Genomic DNA, 20,667 nt, shown 5'->3' on the forward strand with positions numbered 1-20,667 from the left:
TTCAATGAATTAAGCTTAAAATCCTTCAATGGTGCTGACAAATATGTATGATGTTTTATAAGCATTTGCATCACCAAAGAATATACTTACTGCAATAATTCTGATCTTTTAATGTTTCATGTGTAATTCACCGAATAATTACTAATATTGCTGTAAAAATGTTAAATTAATGTGTACCCCCTGTCATATCAAATTTGTATCCCCTATCAAAAAAGTATCCGGATACTTTTTTGCCCATCAAAAAAGTATCCCCCCTATCAAAAAAGTATTCCCCCATGACATCAATAGTGATTGTTACAACACTTACAATGCATAGGTTTTCATTTTACTGCATTATAGACATAAATATAGTAATTTTTGGTCGTTGTACTGCCAAAATTCACTTTGAGCACTTATATAACTTTGTAAAATGAAAACCTATGCATTGTAAGTGTTGCCATTCTCAAAATATTCGTAAACTTTGGTTTTAGATAACACACATGTATCAAAAGCTCATCCTGCTGTATGAATATGAAAATTATGACACATATAACTTAACTGATGTAGGGAACTATAAGGAATGTATCTTATTGGTTTACAAGCATACATATAAAAGATGTCTATAGGGTTCTATAGGGTGTTTAATGAAAGATACATGCATACAATATATAGTTACCATGTGGTATAAAGGATTTAGTTTTAATTTATAAATTTTAGTATAGATCAGCAAAATGTTCATAAAACTGAAAAATTTCATTTTCATCAAACTTAGAAAGAATTCAATTCTCTATGACACCAAAATGAAAACAATTACTTGTATTGCTATAAGATTTTATGAAATTTTAAATTTTAAAATAATTTTAAAATACAGGAAAAATTCAAAATCATAATATTATAACAAAGAAAATTCAGCATTCTAAATTGTGATGAATCTACTGTTAGTAGGTAGTATAAAATCATTTTTTTAAAAAAAACAGAAGCTATTTTTTTAATACCATTTACAATCTTTACAAAATTATTGCAAATAAATATATAATTTCATAAAAAAAAACATAATATGACAAAGAATTTCTAAGTAAGTAAATGTGCATACCAGGTAATACATTGTATGCAAAAAAAAAATGTAACACTTTCGTAACATTTTATTTTGTTTCCTATTTTTTTGTATCCTGATAAAGGGGCGGATCCAGCCTTAAAATTTGGTAAATTGTTTTTCTGTACTGTTAATGAGATATCTGACACAGACCTTATAACAAATATATCTCTTGATTTAATATATCTTTTTAAGATTCTTTTAGAATTAGTTGTGAATACAGCTGTTATAATCTAAAACTAAAAAACAAGTAAGAAACATCTCTACCCGGTATTTGACTAATATGTCATAATCGGAAATAGCACCAGGATTCATATATATAGAAACAATAAAACAAATAAATAAACAAATTTAAATGATGAATCACCTACCATGGGCATGAATGGCTGAAATTGAAGGTGGAAAAATGGAAAATGTTAAAAACTGAAAATCCACAACACTCTTATAAGACAAAGAGTGAACAATACATGTGATATAAGTTATAAACACTGCACTAGTTTTAATGACAGGTATATGTTATAGGGAAAACAGATATTTATGTTAGATTAAGAAAATTGGTGACCAGTTGCCATGGAGACATAATTGGAATGCTATTTTAGGTTATCAACAAACCATTTTTGATAAATCATGCTTTTAGTTTAAAACAATTCACAAACAGGTTCATTAAAATGCATGCATAAAGTTATAATATTTACCAAAACATATAGGATGTTATATTACCAGTACCAGGAGATTCCATATAATTTAGAATTAAATTTTTTTTAAATTTAATTTCATGACACTTTTGTGAATTAGAACCGGGAAGGTTATGAGCTGCCTGATATAAGTCGTGAGTTATAGAGCCTACCTGTTGGGACAGCCATCGATATTGTCACAGTAATGGTGACAATATGAGCATTAGGATCAACTATCGTTTTCTTTCTCCTCTTTCCCTTTGCCGACACAAACACCCCACTTGAGCCGCCGCTTTTTGGCCTTTCTGAGCTTTTTGGTTCTGTGTCAGACGATTTATTTGGCATTCCATCTGGGACAGTGTCAGAAGATTCTGTCATTTCTGGTGGGTTTTCATTGTTTCTTTTTTCACCGGCTGTCTCATCCTGTTTTATCTTCTGTTCATTGTCCTCCCTCGGAGATCCTGCACCACCTTCTGGAACCACTTGTGGTGGGTCTGCTACAACAGGAGAGTTTGTCGCCACAGGTGGATCAGCCACCACTTGTGGCTCCTGTTCTACTGCTGCCATATATGAGTATATGGTCTTTCAACTGAAACAAAAAAGGAAGACTATTTATAAAACAATCAAAGAAAGCAAAGGAAATGTAGCTCATTCTTTTTAAAGTATGTGGCCAAATTCTATTGATAACAAGGGTGGAAACTGTGAACTGTCTTAATGAATACCTAAAACTAGCAATAGAAAGCCTTTTTAAATTCTCAAACATGGCTTCAAATTGAAAAATATGTCCTCAAAGCTGAATAATTTACTTGTGCAATTTGAATTGGATTGTAGCAGAATTGGACTGGATTGATCATCGTTAACCAGATTACTGCATGTAACTCAATCGATAGAGCATCTGGCTAGCGATTGGAGGTCCTGGGTTGGGTTCGAATTCTGATCCATCGCTACATTTTCTCCTCTCCTGTCTCTTTGGCCCCACGACAAAAATATCCATGGTGGTCATACAATGTATATCTTAGAGAGAGAAAACAGAGGATTGTAGCGAGATAATGGGCTAAGCTGTCTGATCATCGGTGAACAAGAACATGCAACTCAATCTGTAAAGCATCTGGCTAGTATTCAGATGTCCCTAATGTTTGGAGGTTCAGGGATCAAATCACAGTCTGTATTTATACATGTTCCTCTTAGTAGTAAAACATTGCATTTACTATTGTACACATATTTAGTAGTGAAGCAAACAAATAGAATACTACATATCTGGAAAAATGTTTTAAATAGTGGCAGTATTTTGGTTTTGACCATTTAAATGATCAGGGTGGGGATTGTGGATGCCATCAAATTAACTGTATGCATATATAGTATGTGCATATACACTACACAGTGCATATTTATGTACAGTACTCATATATATATATATAATACTGATGTCATCAAAATGCAATGGCAGTGAAACTCAGACACTGATTCAAAGGAAGTTTTTGCTATTAAAAAATCGGCCAGGTGCTCGACCACGATACGAAATATAAATACAGTAGGTGCTGGGCGATGAAAAATAGGGCAGTGATATAAAAGTTTCATATATCAAAAACACATCAGACAAAGTGTTTTCGTGTTTTGTGTTTGTGATATAACATTCATTTGGCCATAAATGTAATGTCAAGACTCCAGTGGTCAAAAAGAGGACCCAAACGTTACTGAAATTGATGTGGTGTTTTGATATGATGTTAATTTGTATTAAATTTCGTTGTCTTGAATACCTCAGAAAACCAATTTGTTATTAAAATGTTGAATATCGCGATAAAATGTCACGTAAACTACTTTTACTAACCAACTTTAACTTTTCTCCAAAAACTTCATATTGTCTCTTGTCCCGTCTGTTTTGGTGCCGAACAACACATAAACCGGATGTTGACACATCCGCATACTAAAAGTATACGTCTCTAATAAAATGCGTTTGAAACAATTGAACTCAAATCTTCTTCAATGTGATATCCTTGTTAAAATACAAATATACACTTTTGTTTGGTATAAATTGTAACAGCATCAAACTCTGCACTTTAAGTTGAAAACTTTACGATTTTATTACGCGCATGGATATACCGGTTGGTGACGCGGTCTGTTGCTACAACAGTTGACAACGATACGGAAAGGGACACGGTCGCATGTTATGATCGATTTTGTACTACAGTGAACAAAGATGTGGAAATAGTTAGATAGAGAAGTCTGGACATCTCTATTGAACTGAAAGAAAATGAATACGATACAAATTTGATTCGATGAACTAAAGCTATCGTTGAATATTAAAGCTGTACTGGGCCTACATGTATCATTTACCAGCCCACGAGCTGCACAAGTTTTGCTCTGTATGGTTAGCTTAACTGTTACTGTATGTAGCTTTAAGATATGTTTACGATCTTACGCACAAACCATGCAATATTGACATATGATAATTTTCACAGACGTGGTATGTTTATGCATATAAACTGTTAAGATTGTAATAGAATGAGTTACATGTACAATAAGTTGACAATTATTATTTGTTTGCTGTAGTTATAAGTTGATCGAATACTGCATCTGCATTAACTGTATCTTCTGAGATCATTCTTACCATAACTCTGTCTCTCTTTTCTCTGCCTCCTTTATCTATCCACAATACAAACCTTTTCTCTCGCTTTCTCTCTTCTTTTTCCTCATCTTTAGATAAACAACAACACAGTATAAGTATGATGTAGATCTATCATCTAAAAATAACATATAACAGTTATATAATGCATGTAAGGTTTATATTGTAAATGTGACTGAGTATGAAAGAATTTACAAGTATGTATATGTACGAGTCGATCGCATGATTATGAATATTTGAATGAAAGCGTGTAATTACGATGACATTTTTTTTTGGAAATATCCTAGTAATGCTTGTGATAGAGGCGAAAGTGAAATTGAAGATGAATGGGCGATATAAATGATTATTAGTAGCACAAACCTATATACAAACCTGAGAGATTTAAATAGGTGTTGAAAGAATGATATGAAAGTTTTAATATGTATGTAATTTCAAAAATGATTATGATACAATGTGTTGTTTCTAAAAACAAGAACGATACAAAAAAAAGGTTGATCGAGTACTCATGAAAATCAAGAATTAAAATAAAGAAAATCATCCCAAAAAGTATATAATGGTAAAAAACAAATACAAATAGAGAGAAATAAATATTTTAAAAGCTGTGACAATTCGGGAAAGGAAATCACAATAAATGAGTTACACTGTATGTACATCTACATGTATAAAGCTATATGTGTCATAGCATTACAATGGTCAAGCCATGCTCGTTTTGTCTAGTTTTAATCATTGAAATATCGGGAATTAATCAAAATGATATACATATAAACTAAGACTAAAATAAAGCTTTGCAGTATTTTTGTAAAAAAAATCATAAACAAAATCAGGACTCAAACATTTAACACTATCAGATTAGAATTACACAGATCAATGTATAGTGTTACAGTTTAGGCAATATATTGAGTTAAGCGTTTCAAAGTATTATCAGACCCATAGAAAACTCTTTTAAAATAAAATAGTAATTACTGTAGAAGTAAATACTAATTAATTGATGAACATTTTTGTAGTCCGGAATTATTCTTTCTTACGTTTGACTCGCTGAAGTTAAAGATGCATACATGTACATTTGTAGCATTGTTCGTACAGCAGGAGTGCGTTGATTTTCCCAACATTCTTATGTCATTAACTAGTGCTCAACTACATAACTATCTTATTACTGTCGAAAACAAACTAAATAAAATACATAAAAAATAAAAGATAAGATAAATAAAATAGAGAATCAATAAACTACAAAATGACCGAAATACGTAGGAGTTGTTTCCCTTCGTCTATCTAAATCTGTTTCATATGCGACCTGTCACGAAACAGCTTGAGACAAAACACTTCGTACGAAAACGAGTAGGCATGAAAACCGACTCAGACAAAACAGATCTAGAGTGCGATGGAGGCGTGTTCAATGTGTAGACATCCTCGATACTCCAGTAACTACTATCACGTACGTTATATCCGCAATAACGTCAGTGATAGTAACCCCTGGACATGATCAGTAAACTTGTAGTAAGAAATTGTCGAGTTTTTGTTATTGTTTTATTTCTTCAATAGCAGCAGTATTAATATATAAAGACAAAGATATTTTAATTGTTCGTCCTCATCATCCTAATCACCCAAACCATTTTTCATCCTCATCATCCTTCGCACCAATATCAATCAAACTAAACTGTTTATTTACACGTATTTAAACAGTTTTTTTGAGTGACTACTCAAGTAAATAACAATGCTATGTTTTGTTATTGGGTTTTTTTCAGTCAATAATATTCTGGTTTTTTTTTATGTTCAAAGGTGTGCGCCAAGGTAATACTGTATGTTGTTGATACAGCATTCTAATTCTAAAAAAAGCCAACATTTTCACTTAAACTTTAAATATTTTAATTAACTAAAGACAATCGCCCCAAATCAAAATAAACTATCGCATTACAAGTAGATTTTTAATGCCCCATTAGATATAATTATATATTTACAAAATTCTAAGTAAATCTAATAAATGTATTGGGCAGGTGCGTAGCTACCATAGATCAATTGCCGTGCATCCACATAATTTAATTTGAATATTAATACACATAAATCTAGTTGCTGTAATACCAGAAACATATGTTTCTGATAATACTGATAATTAAAAAAAAAATATATGAACAAAATTTATGAGAACTAATCTTTCTCCCCGAATCAAAATAGGTGCCATTGAGAATTCATCAAATCAAAGGCAGTAGTGAAGAACGAATATGATGCAGACGGTAATTGCTAAACGCCGATCGTCAAAATGTCTCCATGGGTAGCTACATTTGTAGGTTCAATTCTTGACTTCATTATAGATATAAGCCAAAATGCATGGAATACGTTAGCGTTATTATGACATTCTATTGTTGTCAATCCAACTGTATTGAAATGGATACAGATATCCATCATCCATATGCTATTGTTTTTGCAATAGTTGGTATTGTCACATTAAATATCACATTTCTACATATATAGGCAAAATATATGATTACCAATCAACCATATGGTACAAGTATCTAGAATGTAAATTAAAAATGTCAAGTAATGAAAGCGAAAATAAGTAACTTCGCTCTCAGAATACCGGAGAATCGCTAGAGAGAGGAATAATACGTACATATATTCATAATTTGCTGGGGAGAGGGTGCTGGGTTCGACAGCCAGGAAATTCGATTTGCATCCACATTGCTCCAACCCTAGCTGCGCTCCCGTGGGTATTCTATCCCTGGCACGGACGTGAAAATTTCAGGTATTACCTGCACTCCGGTTTCCTCCCCTCTCACGCTTACATCGACAGTGAATTGTATAAGTTATATAATTTGTTTCGTAATCGATTTAAAATAAATAAAGGTTTAACATGCTTAATATTCAAATGCAAAATATTACATTTAGTACGTAAAGCAAAATGTGTTTTTTTCTAACCTGCTAGTAAACTTAATATAATTATATAAATAAGTGTCCAAAATTTCAATATCATTGTCGTTATATTTCCAGCACTTTATTTCTTCTAAAAACTATGGTCTTTGTTTTCTTCTGTATTAAACACTAACTTCCGTTTGTTTGAATACCCATATAAATATCTAGAAGATTTTGAAGACCTTCAGCTGGTTCACAAAATTAAACTAGGTCTTCTGTATACAAGAGAAGAAGTAAAGTGTGGTCACCACATCATAATTGGTGGCACCATTTTCGTCGAAACTGTTTTTTAATCCTTAACAAACAATGAAAAGGGGAAAGGAGACAACATGTCTCCTTGCATCAAGCCGATATTGTTTATGAATTAAAGTGAGCGTTTGCCATTAATTAATGAGCGTTTGCCATTGATTAGCACCCAAGACTTCACTAACAAATACAGGGACCTAACCGTCTTAAGAAATCGCTAATACCTAGCTAACTCTAAAAGCTCCCTTTTCCAATAAAAGTTTTAGAGCTAGTGATTGCAAAGCCACGCCAATCCCACGACTATTACTAGACAAAGTCGCGGAACCGATGAAACTGAAAAGGGGTTAATTTTCATCAGATATTTTCATCTTTCAAAGGCGGAAAAGGTCCACGTGCTATCCTAATCGGATGACCTCGTCTTTTTCTTTCGCATAAGTTAGTGATGGGTTCCGATTGCTGCTTATCCTTTTCGACATAAATGCGTTTCTCTTTGTCTCCATGGTAACACGAATGGTTTGTCGAGACAAAATGTTTATATTGACTTAAAGTAATAAACACTGCATTCTCATAGAATACTAAATTCCTTAGTTCTACATTTAGCATATTTGGTAGTGGTACAATGTTTGGTTTTGTGTGTAACTCGGGTGACTATTCACAGGTAAACAATGCCAGGCCCAACCCACTTGGACTAATAAGCTAATTTCGCACCTGTTTCGTGTATTGGGCTGTGCTGTTACCCTTTCTCGTCGTAAATATTTAATGTCCAGCATCGCAAGCCAGAGATGCTATAAAAGCCGACTGGGAAAGGTAAGCGTCCACTTCATTCCGGAACATATCCCGGCTTATATCACGTTTATTTTGTGTTTCATCATAAAGAAGAAAAAATGTCGGAAGAACTTGACATGGTCAATCGAGACCCTAACAACATCAATGACCATTTAAAGGTAAGCTTCAAATATTGATATGGTATTTTTTTTTACAACATATCACTTTTTATTAGTGTATTTTTTCGTGGAGCGAGTTATGGCCTTTGAATCTGGATGAAATTGATAATCAATATTTTTTTTTATTTCAAGAAAACTTGCAAGTGCAAGGAACATTATAAGATTGAAATACATAAAATCTGACTGAAATAGGTAATTGGATTCATCAAAAGTGAATATTCATCATCATGAATAGTGTGTTGTAGAGAATGATCAAATCGCCATTTTAAGAAATAAGCTCTGTAAATTGTTTCTGTGGTATTAGTGCAAATAACACTTTCTTCATTCAGCGAATGTTTTCAACACATACATAACCCTAAACTTTGTGTTTACAATTATGATAAAAACATGTAAATAAAGTCAATATGTATCGACGCACATCTTACTCTAATTAAAACCAGAATACAAATAAAAAGAGATACATTGTGCCATTATCAAAAAAGTTTTTCGTAAGTTTACCCGGTAACTGAAAATAGCACATGATTCAAATGCTATAGGTTGAGATTTTTAGCGTTTAAGGTGTATGCACATTTCCCGAATACTGAAAAGTATAGATCAAAATCGTTATTTTAGTTTTAAGTTCTAAAATCATCAATTTATCCAAGGTTTTACATGTATAACTACCGAAAAATGAGGGGGAAAATGAATAAAAAATGTCGTTTATTTTACTCCCATTTTCCTCACTATTTGGTAATGGTTCTGTAAGTCACACTTACAAACTTTATAATAAATATGTAACGAACATTTTATAATATTCATTTATTGCTAATTTTAACAACATCTTTTATACAATGAATGGGAGTGAGTGCAATTACAATACGATACTTCAGTGAATAATAGTTTGGTAACAAGCTAATAACTTAAAGATGCTCCACCGCTGGCAATTGGTATTTTTTCGCTATCAAAAACGGGGGCAAAGGATTATCTTCAGTTAAAAAAGTTACTTACTTTACACCATTACCACCAGTGAAAAGTTTGAGCTTTTAATTTTACTTCAAATTAAAAATATAAAAAATCAATTAATTGCATCCCGAAAAAAAATCCGTTGCACTATATCCTACATGGAATGCATGAATTAACACCAATTATTGTTCAAATGATGAATCTTTAAGTAAAACAATTTCCTTAGTGGTCTTTTGGCGTGACTTTTAGCAGAGTGTTATGCTATTGTTATGAATTTTTATTACATTCCTCATATTAGATTAACAGCAACAGCAGGAATGTTCCTAAAAAGACTCCACTACCAGGGTTTGCATGCTGATTTTTTGCAGCGCTGCAATCCATTTTTCCATTTCGCTAAATAGATTACTCGCCGTTGTACGGACTTATTTGATTTTCATTGTAAGATGCAGTACTTGCCAAGATCTTATAAACAAATATTACATAGTTGCTATGGTCCCTTGCTCCTTGTGGTCCTTCAGGGGTTTGGAAGAGTCGGCCGTCTTTTTACATAATTAATGAATGGTCTATTACCACCTTTCACATCACCTGTTTATTTGGTCGGTAAGACAACCTGGAAATGCGTGAGAGTAAACAAAAGCCATATCGTTTGATTTGTGCATGAAACATTAATGACACTTCTGGAAAAGTCCTAGATATACGCAATGAAACCGCGATCGGCAACGCGGTCACCTAAATCTAATACCTGGCTACCAACCTGAACCTTGTTTAATTAACATCCTTCTAAGGAATTCAATATATGACATGTAAAAGAAATTTTCCAAATGATTAAACATATAAGTTACTTCAACATCAAAGCTATGTCGATTGCATTTCTTTCTCACGCAATCTTTCGTTCCCATGTGGTATTTGTTCGACCTATTCGTGAACAAATATTGATAAGCTTAAAATGAAGTATTATTATGTAATTCCACCTCAAAATGTTCAATGACGAAATTTTTTTCACCCCCAACTCTATTTTCACATCCAACTTTATAGTATCCAAGAATGCGATTTAATACATTTAAAAAAAGTATTACATTTTTGTCAATACAAGCAATTCCATTGACAATGTTAAAGGATAGTTCTTTTCCCTGATACTATATTGCAATGCCATTTTCCACAAAAATGTCCGTTTTTTAGTTGAGGCCATCTAATACATATGTACCTGATGTCACGCCAATGTATAGATGAGCCAATTCTATGATGAGACGCATTCCTAACATGACAATTTATTTACTGAAACATGAATACAAATAAGTCAATAGGAGTTAGTGGTACTAGGTACAGGTGATAAACAACGTTTGTATTAGTCATAAATAGTACAGTCCACCCACTGTCAAACATTCTCATTCATTGAATAATCAATTTTAAAACATTTATTTTTCATTCACTTATGCGACGAGGCCGTGCTAAATTTCGACAATACACAGATATGATCAGCAATTAAAGCCAATGTCTAATAAGAAGCAAAGAATACTTTGAATATTAAGTGACCGTTCTTCCCATAAAATTCAACGATTTTCAGAAATAAGTTTAATTTTTTTATAATGTTATCGAGACCAAATAATTCAATTGTCTAATTAATTAAACTCTTTTTCACCACTACCTTCCTATCAAACATAACTTCGTATTATATTACAGATGTAATTATCTAAATAACAAGAAATAATTGATTGTATATCTTGGTTTAATCCTACCCTAGCTCATTCTGGTTTAATTGTTTTCAGGTGTCATTCGAGGATATTTTGGCGGAACCAGAGGGAGCTAAGAGTTTTGACTGCGTTTGGAAAGGTTCATACCTATGTTTCAATTTCTGGAAGGACCTTTGCTATTACATTCTAACAACACTCTTTGGGATCTGTATCGCGGCGGAATGGGGATGTGAGTTTGGATACATAGCATTCGTTCATATCTGGTACGTTACTCCCTTGTTCAAAATGCTCGAGATCAACTGCGCATGCTTGCAAAAACTCTATGGCATGTGCATTCATTGCTGCCTAGATCCGCTGTGTGAAGCAATAAGCCTCATCTTCAGCCCATTCAAACGCTAAAATGACAATGATTGACGTGGAAAGCCATACCTCAACCTTTGACGCAATATCTCGAGCAATACTACTTCCAGCCAAAATTTCATCCGAGCAATACTACTTCCAGCCAATTTTTGATCCGAGCAATACAACTCTCAGAAAATACCAATTTCGGGCTTCAACAATTTTTTTGTGAACAGCTCCGTCCTATTCCGTTAATAAATATGACAGACGAAGCAATATATAATATTAAGACTTTTCCTGAAGACATTATTACCAGTGTCGCAAAAAGACTGTGTAAAATAATATGCCAATGTTCTTCTCTATAAAATAAAAAACCAGAAATTGAATAAACAAAACATTACTAATAGACTTTATTTTCAAATATTTTATTTTTGTCTAAGAGAATATCTAAAGAATCAATCAAGATACAGAATATATATACATATATACGAAGATACCTACATATAAGAAGACATAAGATGAAAACTGTGATAAATTTCTGTGACTTGCATATGATTGTTTATATTAACTCAAAATGTTACAACCATTTTGGATATGATCACATCCTTCATATTGTATTACTTGCATTGTAATAAATGTTGTTTATCAGTATTTTATTGTTACGATTCATTTTATGTTCAATATTAAGCGCAAACTATTTCCCCAGTCTTGTCAGGTTTTCGTTAAAAAGTTTATTTTAACAATAAGTAATTCTAACAATACGTTTCTTTTGTTTGCGTCTCAATCAAATGTTGCATTCAATCAATGACCATGCTACGGCTTCATTGATCACTGGGGCAAATTGTTGCAGAAACACCATTTTTTGAGAACGCTTTACGGTGTTGGATTGGAATGAGTTAAGTTCATGTCATATTGAAAGTAGGGGACTATTTTCATAACAGCTGGTCACTACCGAGGACACAACCTCTCGAAAAGTGTCAGTTCCTCGAATCAGTATGTTATCCGTCTCAAAGGAAAAAAAAAATGTTACACTAAATTTCTTAAAATACGACCATAGAAGTTCAACATTTCAAAAACTGTTATTTTTCTTATGCACAGTTATGGCGTAATCAGGTTTTCCGGCGAAGAAAATGTTTGATTTTCGTACATATTCTTACACCTATCACATCCGAGGTTATGTTTTACATCCGAGGAGTTCCGATTGTGTCATATTAACAACCAGGGCATTGTTATCATAAGTCTCGTTCAACCGGATTCTTGTTGGCTTTGCTTGCTACGCCAGACAGCTGAGTAAGTAGTAGTATCAAGCGTATGGTTGAATATCATACTGAGAATGTATAATGTTGGCTCTCTAATATACTGTAGACCAACATATTTTCGCGTTCTTTTCTCATTTTGGGACCGATAACAAAACGCAAAAAATAAATCAACGCAAAATATTTCAAATACATGTAAAATAGAACATTAAAAGTCTTGATCGCGAAACTAAATCACCATGAAAAAGTTCGTTAGGTATGAAAACGCGATAAAAGTAATTCTTAGGGGTTAATGTTAAATTAATAAAAGGACGGATTGAAATGAGTATCTAGGATAGATATGAATATAGATCGTTTGTTTGATGGAGAGGGAAGCAGATGTTTCCTAACAACTGCTCAACTTGCTACCAAGAATTGTAGGGCTAATAGTATAATGTCGGTAAATATTCGACCCCTAAATAAGTAACTTCTATTCAAGTCAACGACATTAATTTCATAGATTTAAACTCTCATAAACAGTCATTTTTTATATATATACCATTTGTAGTGATATAGACATCGAAGATACCGTATAGTTTATATTGGGCAGTAGTGAGGTTTATGGACAGGCTATCACATCAAAAAGGTAGGCGGACACACAACATGACAAATAGATAGATTCCACAATCATTGAGTAAACATAGATAGTATCGGTCATCGTTCTAAAATTATGTATTAAAACACTACTTCCAGTCAAAATTAGCCATCTCGAACATGACATCGGGTCAATATTTATACGAGTCAACTAAATACACACAGTATTGATTCAACGGCAAATAAACATCATAATAAATAAATATCACTGCATATAATTTACATGTGTATCACGTCATTGTTGGATCCGACAGATAACTGAAATATTTTATTATTTACTAATATGTTACTAATAATATGTTATGGTAAATAATTTATTCCATTAACATCATTGTGATAAAATAAGTTACGTTGTAACTTTATGGAACGCAATAGCTGTCACGTATCACTCAAGTATACTATATGTATTTATGTTTTCTTTATTGTATAGCATGTTATCTTTATATGATTTGATGTAATAAATATATGACATTGTTTTATCAATCTTTAATTTGAAACTATTAATATATTATTCATATTATTTTTTGTTACTAATGCTTTATTTCCATTTTTATGGTTATATTTTCTTTTATCATTATATCATTTGGTTTCCCAATTATTTGATTCGGTGATATATATAAAAATTTCATTTGCATAGTCGTAATATAATGAAAATAAAATTTGTATGGTATATAGAGCTTGAAATTAGTGTTCATTGGACAAAATGGTCTACCCTTGCTATCATTGTCACAGTTTCATATAATTATTGTTTTTAAAAAAAAAAGATATTTTTCACAGATAAAACGGACAATAAGACCTACTAATCGCAACATTGAACTTTGAGCCTGCTTCCAAATATTAACCGCCATAAAAACTTCGTAAAACGGTTTTAAGCATAACCGACACACTGTATGACCAAATAAAGAAAATCTTATCGTAAATATAGATGTTAGAACATTTCAACATTACAACTGGGCCCAGTTTCACGAACAATCCCTAACTTTAAGGAAATCATTAAATTAAAGTTCTTCATAGGAAAGCATTACAGAATGCAAATATAAGATATTTAGCTTAATATTTTTCTTAACTTCTGTAATGCTTTCCTGTGAAGAGTTTTATGTTAAGGAATTCCTTGAAATTATGGAATGTTCGTAAAAAGGGCCCAAATCGGGAGGGGGTCGCGGTGGCTCAGGGTGCCAAGATATCCGCACATACCGGTATTACCAGAAGTCTGCCTTCCACCTCTGGGTCGCTAGTTCCATGTTGGCCATTTCCTTGGTACTGACCACTGATCGGTATTTTCCCCCAGATATTCCGGTTTTCCTCCACCACATAAACCTGGTACGTCTTTGAATGACCTTGATGGTTAATAACACATAAAACAAAATAAACCTATCAGTATCCATAATACAAATTAGGTAAACTTAGATAGAATACAGAATGGTAGTTAAACAAACGTAAAATGTTGTGTTCGGCACCGACAACCGTGTGTCTAACAAGCTACCAACACCCTTGTAGTTCATCATAGAGGGTACAATATTACGTCATTATATTCATAAATCCGCCGATACAACGTTTGTGGCCGTATAGATGATACAAATAAATGCTTTAATTCTGTAATTCAGACAACCGTGATTTTGAGCACACAGACACACAACCATTCAAAGGTATGGACATTGGTTACCGCACTGGTCACCAGTGCTCGCATCTTAGAACTGTTCAACTAATGTTTGCTATGAGGTTTAGTTAATGTTAATTTGGCATCCTTATCAAGTTTATTTTTCTATTTATAAAGGTCGTTGGTAAATCAAAACTAAGTTTTACAACCAGGCCCCAGGATCACGAAACAATCTTAAGTCTAAAACATTCTTAACTTTTTGCTGAGCCAATCACAGATGAAGTTACTAAAAGTTACTTCATTATTTATTGGCTAAGCAAAAACCCAAGTCTAAGACTGTTTCCTGATCCCGGGGCCTGGTATGGTTAAACCCTAAGGACGAAAACATCCAACAATAGTTTTACCCACTAACATCTTTGAACTATTGTATAGTTATTAGTTTTCGCGGGTGTAAAAGTTCGCGGATTACTGTTTGGAACATACTCGCGGTGGTTTATTTTTGCGAATTATCTTTGAAGCATTTGAAAGAGTCCTTCATACGACAGGCTAAAGTATGTCAAACCATGTTTTGATAAATTTTCCGAGGTATTATCTTTCACGAATTTGGATGAATCCACGAAATTAGCGAAATTAAAGCCCCCGCGAATATTAACAACTATGCAGTATACTTGGATTGCCACGTGATGTGTCTTTATCAGCCATTGAGTCATGCATGTACTTTTTAAACAAATGGTTCTCCAAATGTGTGATTAATGATGACATATATTGAGCCTATTCCTGCTGTGAAAGTAGGTACAGGTTTTCTGACGCACTTAGGTACTGATTGTATGTTAAGAGGGAATTTGTTGATTCTGTCATTAAGGTCAAGAGAGGTCACGTCTGTGTAGAACATACGATTTATTTCTCAATGAAATATTTAACTGAATTTATTGATTTTAAACTTCAATACATGAACCTTCTCTGTCACCTGTTATCCATTTGGAAATCCTTTTGATTTATTACCGGGCCGGTCAATACATTTAATACATGTCTAAACAACCGGACCGGGGACCTACCATTTGGTAGTTAACACGATTGAACTCGATTGGAAAAGATTGTCAACATGTTTTCAGAATGATATCACTTATTATTGAAAATTATTCTGTTCCTTAATCGTGTGACTTACGTAACGAGTAACAGACAGCATAAAACATGGAAATATAACATTTGAGATATAAAATAGATAGAACTTTCTGAAGATTCGGAGGATGCAGTGATACCTTATTTTCCTGTACCGATACAAATGAACCAGACACCTAATGGCAGTTCTGCTTCCCCTAACGGATACATGTCTCTGTTGACGATGATCAAACAGTAAATAATTCTATTATGAGGATATATCACGTCATGGGATACCTTCTCATAGAAAATAAAATCCAATATTTCTCATTGAATAAGAAATAGTATTACCAGATTTATAATTTTACAAATATCTATTCCATTGCATTAATGTTTCATAGTTTTCCATGTCAATTCATCATGACACATATTTATAGTAATGGTCATCCTTCTTACTAAAACGATCAATATTGTCAGAATCATTGGTTGGTTGGTGTGGTGATTAGATTACTAGTAATGTCCTATTAACAGCCGGGGTCATTTTAGGAATGCCTCCTGTGTATGATGTGTTGCGTTTGTAAATTGAGTGCGAGTTTTGTGAGACTGTAGTATTTTGGTGTTGTGACGCTTTATATTTGTAATTGTGGAACTTAGGCTCTATTCATAGTGCTATCTCACTGAAGAAGCATGCCGACAGAGACACAGAACTATTACATTAAATTGACAACTGGCAAACCAGTCGTACATTATTTTGTGTCGGCTCGTTCTGAAAATGTCATTTCTGTTTCTTACGCTTTTTTCAATGAAATTTACTGCAATCGTTCTTATTTTGGCGAAACAAAAACTTAGCGCCCGAAATTAATTAATGCAAAATCCATTCTACACAATTTTTTAATGAAAGACCTACAGATTTTTAATTAATGCAATTTTAGCTTATGCGCTAATAGTATGATTAGCACTAAACTACTATAAACCAACTTTCTTTCTCGGCTACTAAATTTCGCGATTTCCGTTTCAAAGCATTGAGTTTTTGCGGATTTCAAATTGAATGAAAATACACTTGAACTTTTAAACTATTTTAAATCACATATTTCGTTTTACTTACTAGTATTTTATTAACATAACATAATACACACATATATTGACCACTCACATTAAAGATCCACCAAGAGTTCTTTCCCTTCTTACAAATCTAACTGTTCAAGATATTAATCAGCGGGAATAAACTTTTGAGAATTAACCTTTATCGCGAAATTCACGAAAATAAATCGCACACAAAAGAATATTGGTTTACAGTAGCAGCGTCTGTTGTGCTTTTAATTAAACCATAAACCGATGGTAAGAAGGAGCCCGAATGGCGGTGAGGATAGACCTATATTAAACAGTGGTATTGATATATTGATTTTCTACAATACATCAGAAAATCCAACATAAGCATGGCACTAATCGCGGATAAAGGAACATTTCACGTAAAAGGCCAATACCTGTATACAGGTATGTCTAGATATCAGATGCGTTATCAATATACACCTGGAATGGGTCAGTAGTATAGACAGAACACGTAACTCATTTCTTTATATCAAAACAGTCATCAAATTTTAAATATACAATTTAACTACAGATGTATTGCATTTGAATTCAATTTTATGCTTTAGACATATTTTATTGTAATAGTTTTATATACAATAGGATTCGTGCACATGTTTTCCAACTTCTTTAAAGACCTCTCCCTATAGAATTATAATGAGAGGGTGAAATGTATTTGATTTATACTATATATACATAGTTTCTTAATTTCTGGAGCAATTACTGCCGATGCTGACGACCGAAGTTGCACCGATTAATGTTTTTATCTTGCTGCTCTTTCTCTAGTTACATTTCAAGTACTTGGTACTTCGAATGATTATAGTGTAAACTGACAAGTTGATGGTTACTATAATTCAACATTGACTCAGCAAGAGCTATAAAGATAACGGACATAGAGTAGATCCTTTAAGCCTACCTGAGATTTATAGATTGTTTATATAGGTATAACTCGCCATAAAGACAGTGTGCCCCAGTGTGTCCTTTGAGGATCGTCACGCTCACTTCATTCATGGAAATTTTTGTGAAGGCTCACTTCATTCATGGAAATTTTTGTGAAGGGAACGCAGGAAGACTCATAGAGGCTTGTTACATCATACATACGTCACAAGATTGTAACCTATGAATATTTGTTATTTTTGTTTTATAGCAACAGTTGTGCGATAAACAACTTGGAGAACTGTTTTTGTTGATGCAGCCACGGCTAAGATGAAGACGCGAGACATTAATTTTATTTAACAGATATAGGCACTTTTGTGTTATGAGAAAAAATCCATTAATTGGATACGGAAACTGGTGTACCGCTACAAATTGTTAGAAAAGAAGGAGTTTCGGCAAAAATAATACTGTTAGAAACGAAGGACAGGAATTCCAATAAAAAGGTAGTTAAATGGGCAAACACTGAAGAACTTTTTTTCTGTAAACAAAAGCAGTTTGGCAGAAAGAACTTTGTTTTTGTAGAAAGCTAGATAAACTAAGACACCTTAGAGAGTCAACACATGAGAAACGTCACAACAAAAGAGACTTCTGTGATATTAAGTAATGAGCGGAAGAAGAACACGTTATTTTCAACACACTCCGAGATTTTGATAAAGCAAGAAAATTTGTCTACTTATAGATAAATACAAATACTAGATATCTGGAAGTAGTCGTTCTTTACTGATTTGTGGAATAGAAGAGCTCATTTTACGGTAGCAGCCATGACCTCTCAAAAACAGGACAGAGACCCTAACGGTATCAACTACCATATTCAGGTAAGAATATATTAATCAAACTGGATACTGGCAAAAAAAGTTCTACTATTTTCAGGTAAGAATATAATAATTATACTGGAGACGTTCTATATAGTTTGATAAAACTAGTTATTTTCTGAAAAAAATAACCCACTTTATGTTAAACTAAAGCAATGATTTCAGGTGTGAGAGGAACGATATATACGTCGGGTTCTGCGTAGAAAAATGTGTTACCATGTATTTATAAAGAATGATTTCCTGTCGCAATGGTATGGTTACTCCACATTTGCATTATTGCATCATAGTTCCATTGCTTTCTATCTGAAAAGTTCAAACATATGACCCTATGAACTTTTTGAAAGTCTGGTTAAAAAAATTAATATTGTCATTGTCGTTAAAAGTTGAACGAATGACAGATTAGTCCAGTTTCACCAGAATTCCTTAATGTTAACTAAAAAATTATTCAGATTACAGAAGGTGCAATAACTTAAGATGTTTTCCTGTAATACTTTACTATTGGAAATGTTAAGCTAATTAATCCCTAAAGATTAAGGAATGTTCGTGAAACTGGGTCCTGTATTTGCTTGTTATGGTTAGAAAGGACTGTATGGTTTTGGCCCTTTTTGGCCCTCAAATCAGTGATTAATTTGTTGCATTTTAAATCTTTAGTGCATCCCTGATTCAACTATAATGACTGTTTTCTAAGTTTGCAGTTGCAGTTGCACTGGTAACCATTCAAAATATGCATAAATTATAAAAATGTGGAAATTTTGGCAATCCTTTTCCCCATGAAACTATAGATGGCATCCTTGAAAAAACTTGTTATTTACTGAGAATATGTATGCACTTCCAATACGTATTCAAAAGAAATATAATCTTTTTTCAAGGATACGCTCTATGGTTTCTTAGACAAAAATTTCGTAAAAAATGACCAAATTTGTCAAAATTTCCAAGTTTCCCAAAATTCATGCATATTCCGGGTGTTTACCATGACAACTGAAGCTGCAAAATTAGAAAACTATCTTTACGATTAGATTAGGGATGTACTTTATTTGTCAGTTCCAACAGTTTAAATACTAAATAACAGTTTTGAAAATTTGACGGATTTGGGGGGCCAAAAAGGACCCAAACAAAACTTAGTCATTCACATTTTTCTCTGCGTACCAGAATACTAGTACATGTGAATAAAATTGCAAATAATTTTTCTGAAAACCAACCAACGGAACAGTAAATCTTACTTACCATCTTTCTTGCAGGCTGACTTTGAAGACGTGTTTGCAGAGAGCGACGGAACCCAAAGCTTCGATTGTGTTTGGCAGACATCCGAACAGTGTTACTCTTGTAGCAAGAACTGTTGTTACAACTTCCTGGCTGTCTTCTGTGGTCTCTGCGCGGCCTTTCTCTGGGGGTTCCAGTTTGCATGTGTGGCGTTTGAGCACGTGTGGTGTCTAACTCCGGCCATCAAGATCTTCGTCATCAACTGCAGTGCCCTGCAGAAATGTGCTGGGAATATCATCGGGTGCATTCTCGCACCGCTATGTGAGACATGTGGTCTAATGTTTTCTAACATCTCTATTCAGCATTCCGGAACAAAGGGATAAAGTTTTATATCGCTTAATCTCAAAGCACCACCTTTATCTGTTGACTGATTATTACCAGTGTGATATATTGGAAATACTAAATATACAAACATTTATACATAGTCTTTGTCCTCAACTGAATCCTAGCTCAGGACTAATTCTTTTTGTATCAATGACGTTGTCAATTGAAACCGAGATACCCATTTTATGCATACTGGTATAATTGCAATGTGTCTGTCAACCTCTTGCGTC

At 33.3% G+C, this 20,667-nt stretch overlaps 2 protein-coding genes across 2 annotated transcripts in view; one reads left to right on the forward strand and one right to left on the reverse strand.

Annotated features, from left to right (window-relative positions):
- Nucleotides 1-3,705, reverse strand: part of LOC138304977 (uncharacterized) — a 50,402-nt gene extending 46,697 nt beyond the window's left edge. Inside the window, exons 1-3 of the mRNA XM_069245395.1 lie at nt 3,575-3,705; nt 1,920-2,335; nt 1,444-1,458 (exon numbers count right to left, since the gene is read on the reverse strand). Coding sequence (XP_069101496.1) covers nt 1,444-1,458; nt 1,920-2,313 — 409 coding nt within the window. The 5' untranslated portion in view covers nt 2,314-2,335; nt 3,575-3,705. The remainder of the gene's footprint in view (nt 1-1,443; nt 1,459-1,919; nt 2,336-3,574) is intronic.
- Nucleotides 3,706-18,802: 15,097 nt separating this feature from the next.
- On the forward strand, nt 18,803-20,436 carry LOC138304978 (caveolin-3-like). The gene is made up of 2 exons (XM_069245397.1): nt 18,803-18,856; nt 20,092-20,436. The coding sequence occupies exons 1-2, from the start codon at nt 18,803-18,805 to the stop codon at nt 20,434-20,436; spliced, it is 399 nt and encodes a 132-aa protein (XP_069101498.1).
- The last annotated feature ends 231 nt before the right edge of the window (nt 20,437-20,667 follow it).

Source organism: Argopecten irradians, chromosome 12, assembly GCF_041381155.1.
Source record: "Argopecten irradians isolate NY chromosome 12, Ai_NY, whole genome shotgun sequence".
Lineage (NCBI taxonomy): Eukaryota > Metazoa > Mollusca > Bivalvia > Pectinida > Pectinidae > Argopecten > Argopecten irradians.

Bases quoted from the DNA above. Each gene is read 5' to 3' on its own strand.
- LOC138304978 (XM_069245397.1), top strand. From the start codon at position 18,803: ATGACCTCTCAAAAACAGGACAGAGACCCTAACGGTATCAACTACCAT. The intron at 18,857-20,091 runs GTAAGAATATAT...TCTTTCTTGCAG, and splicing joins GTATCAACTACCATATTCAG to GCTGACTTTGAAGACGTGTT.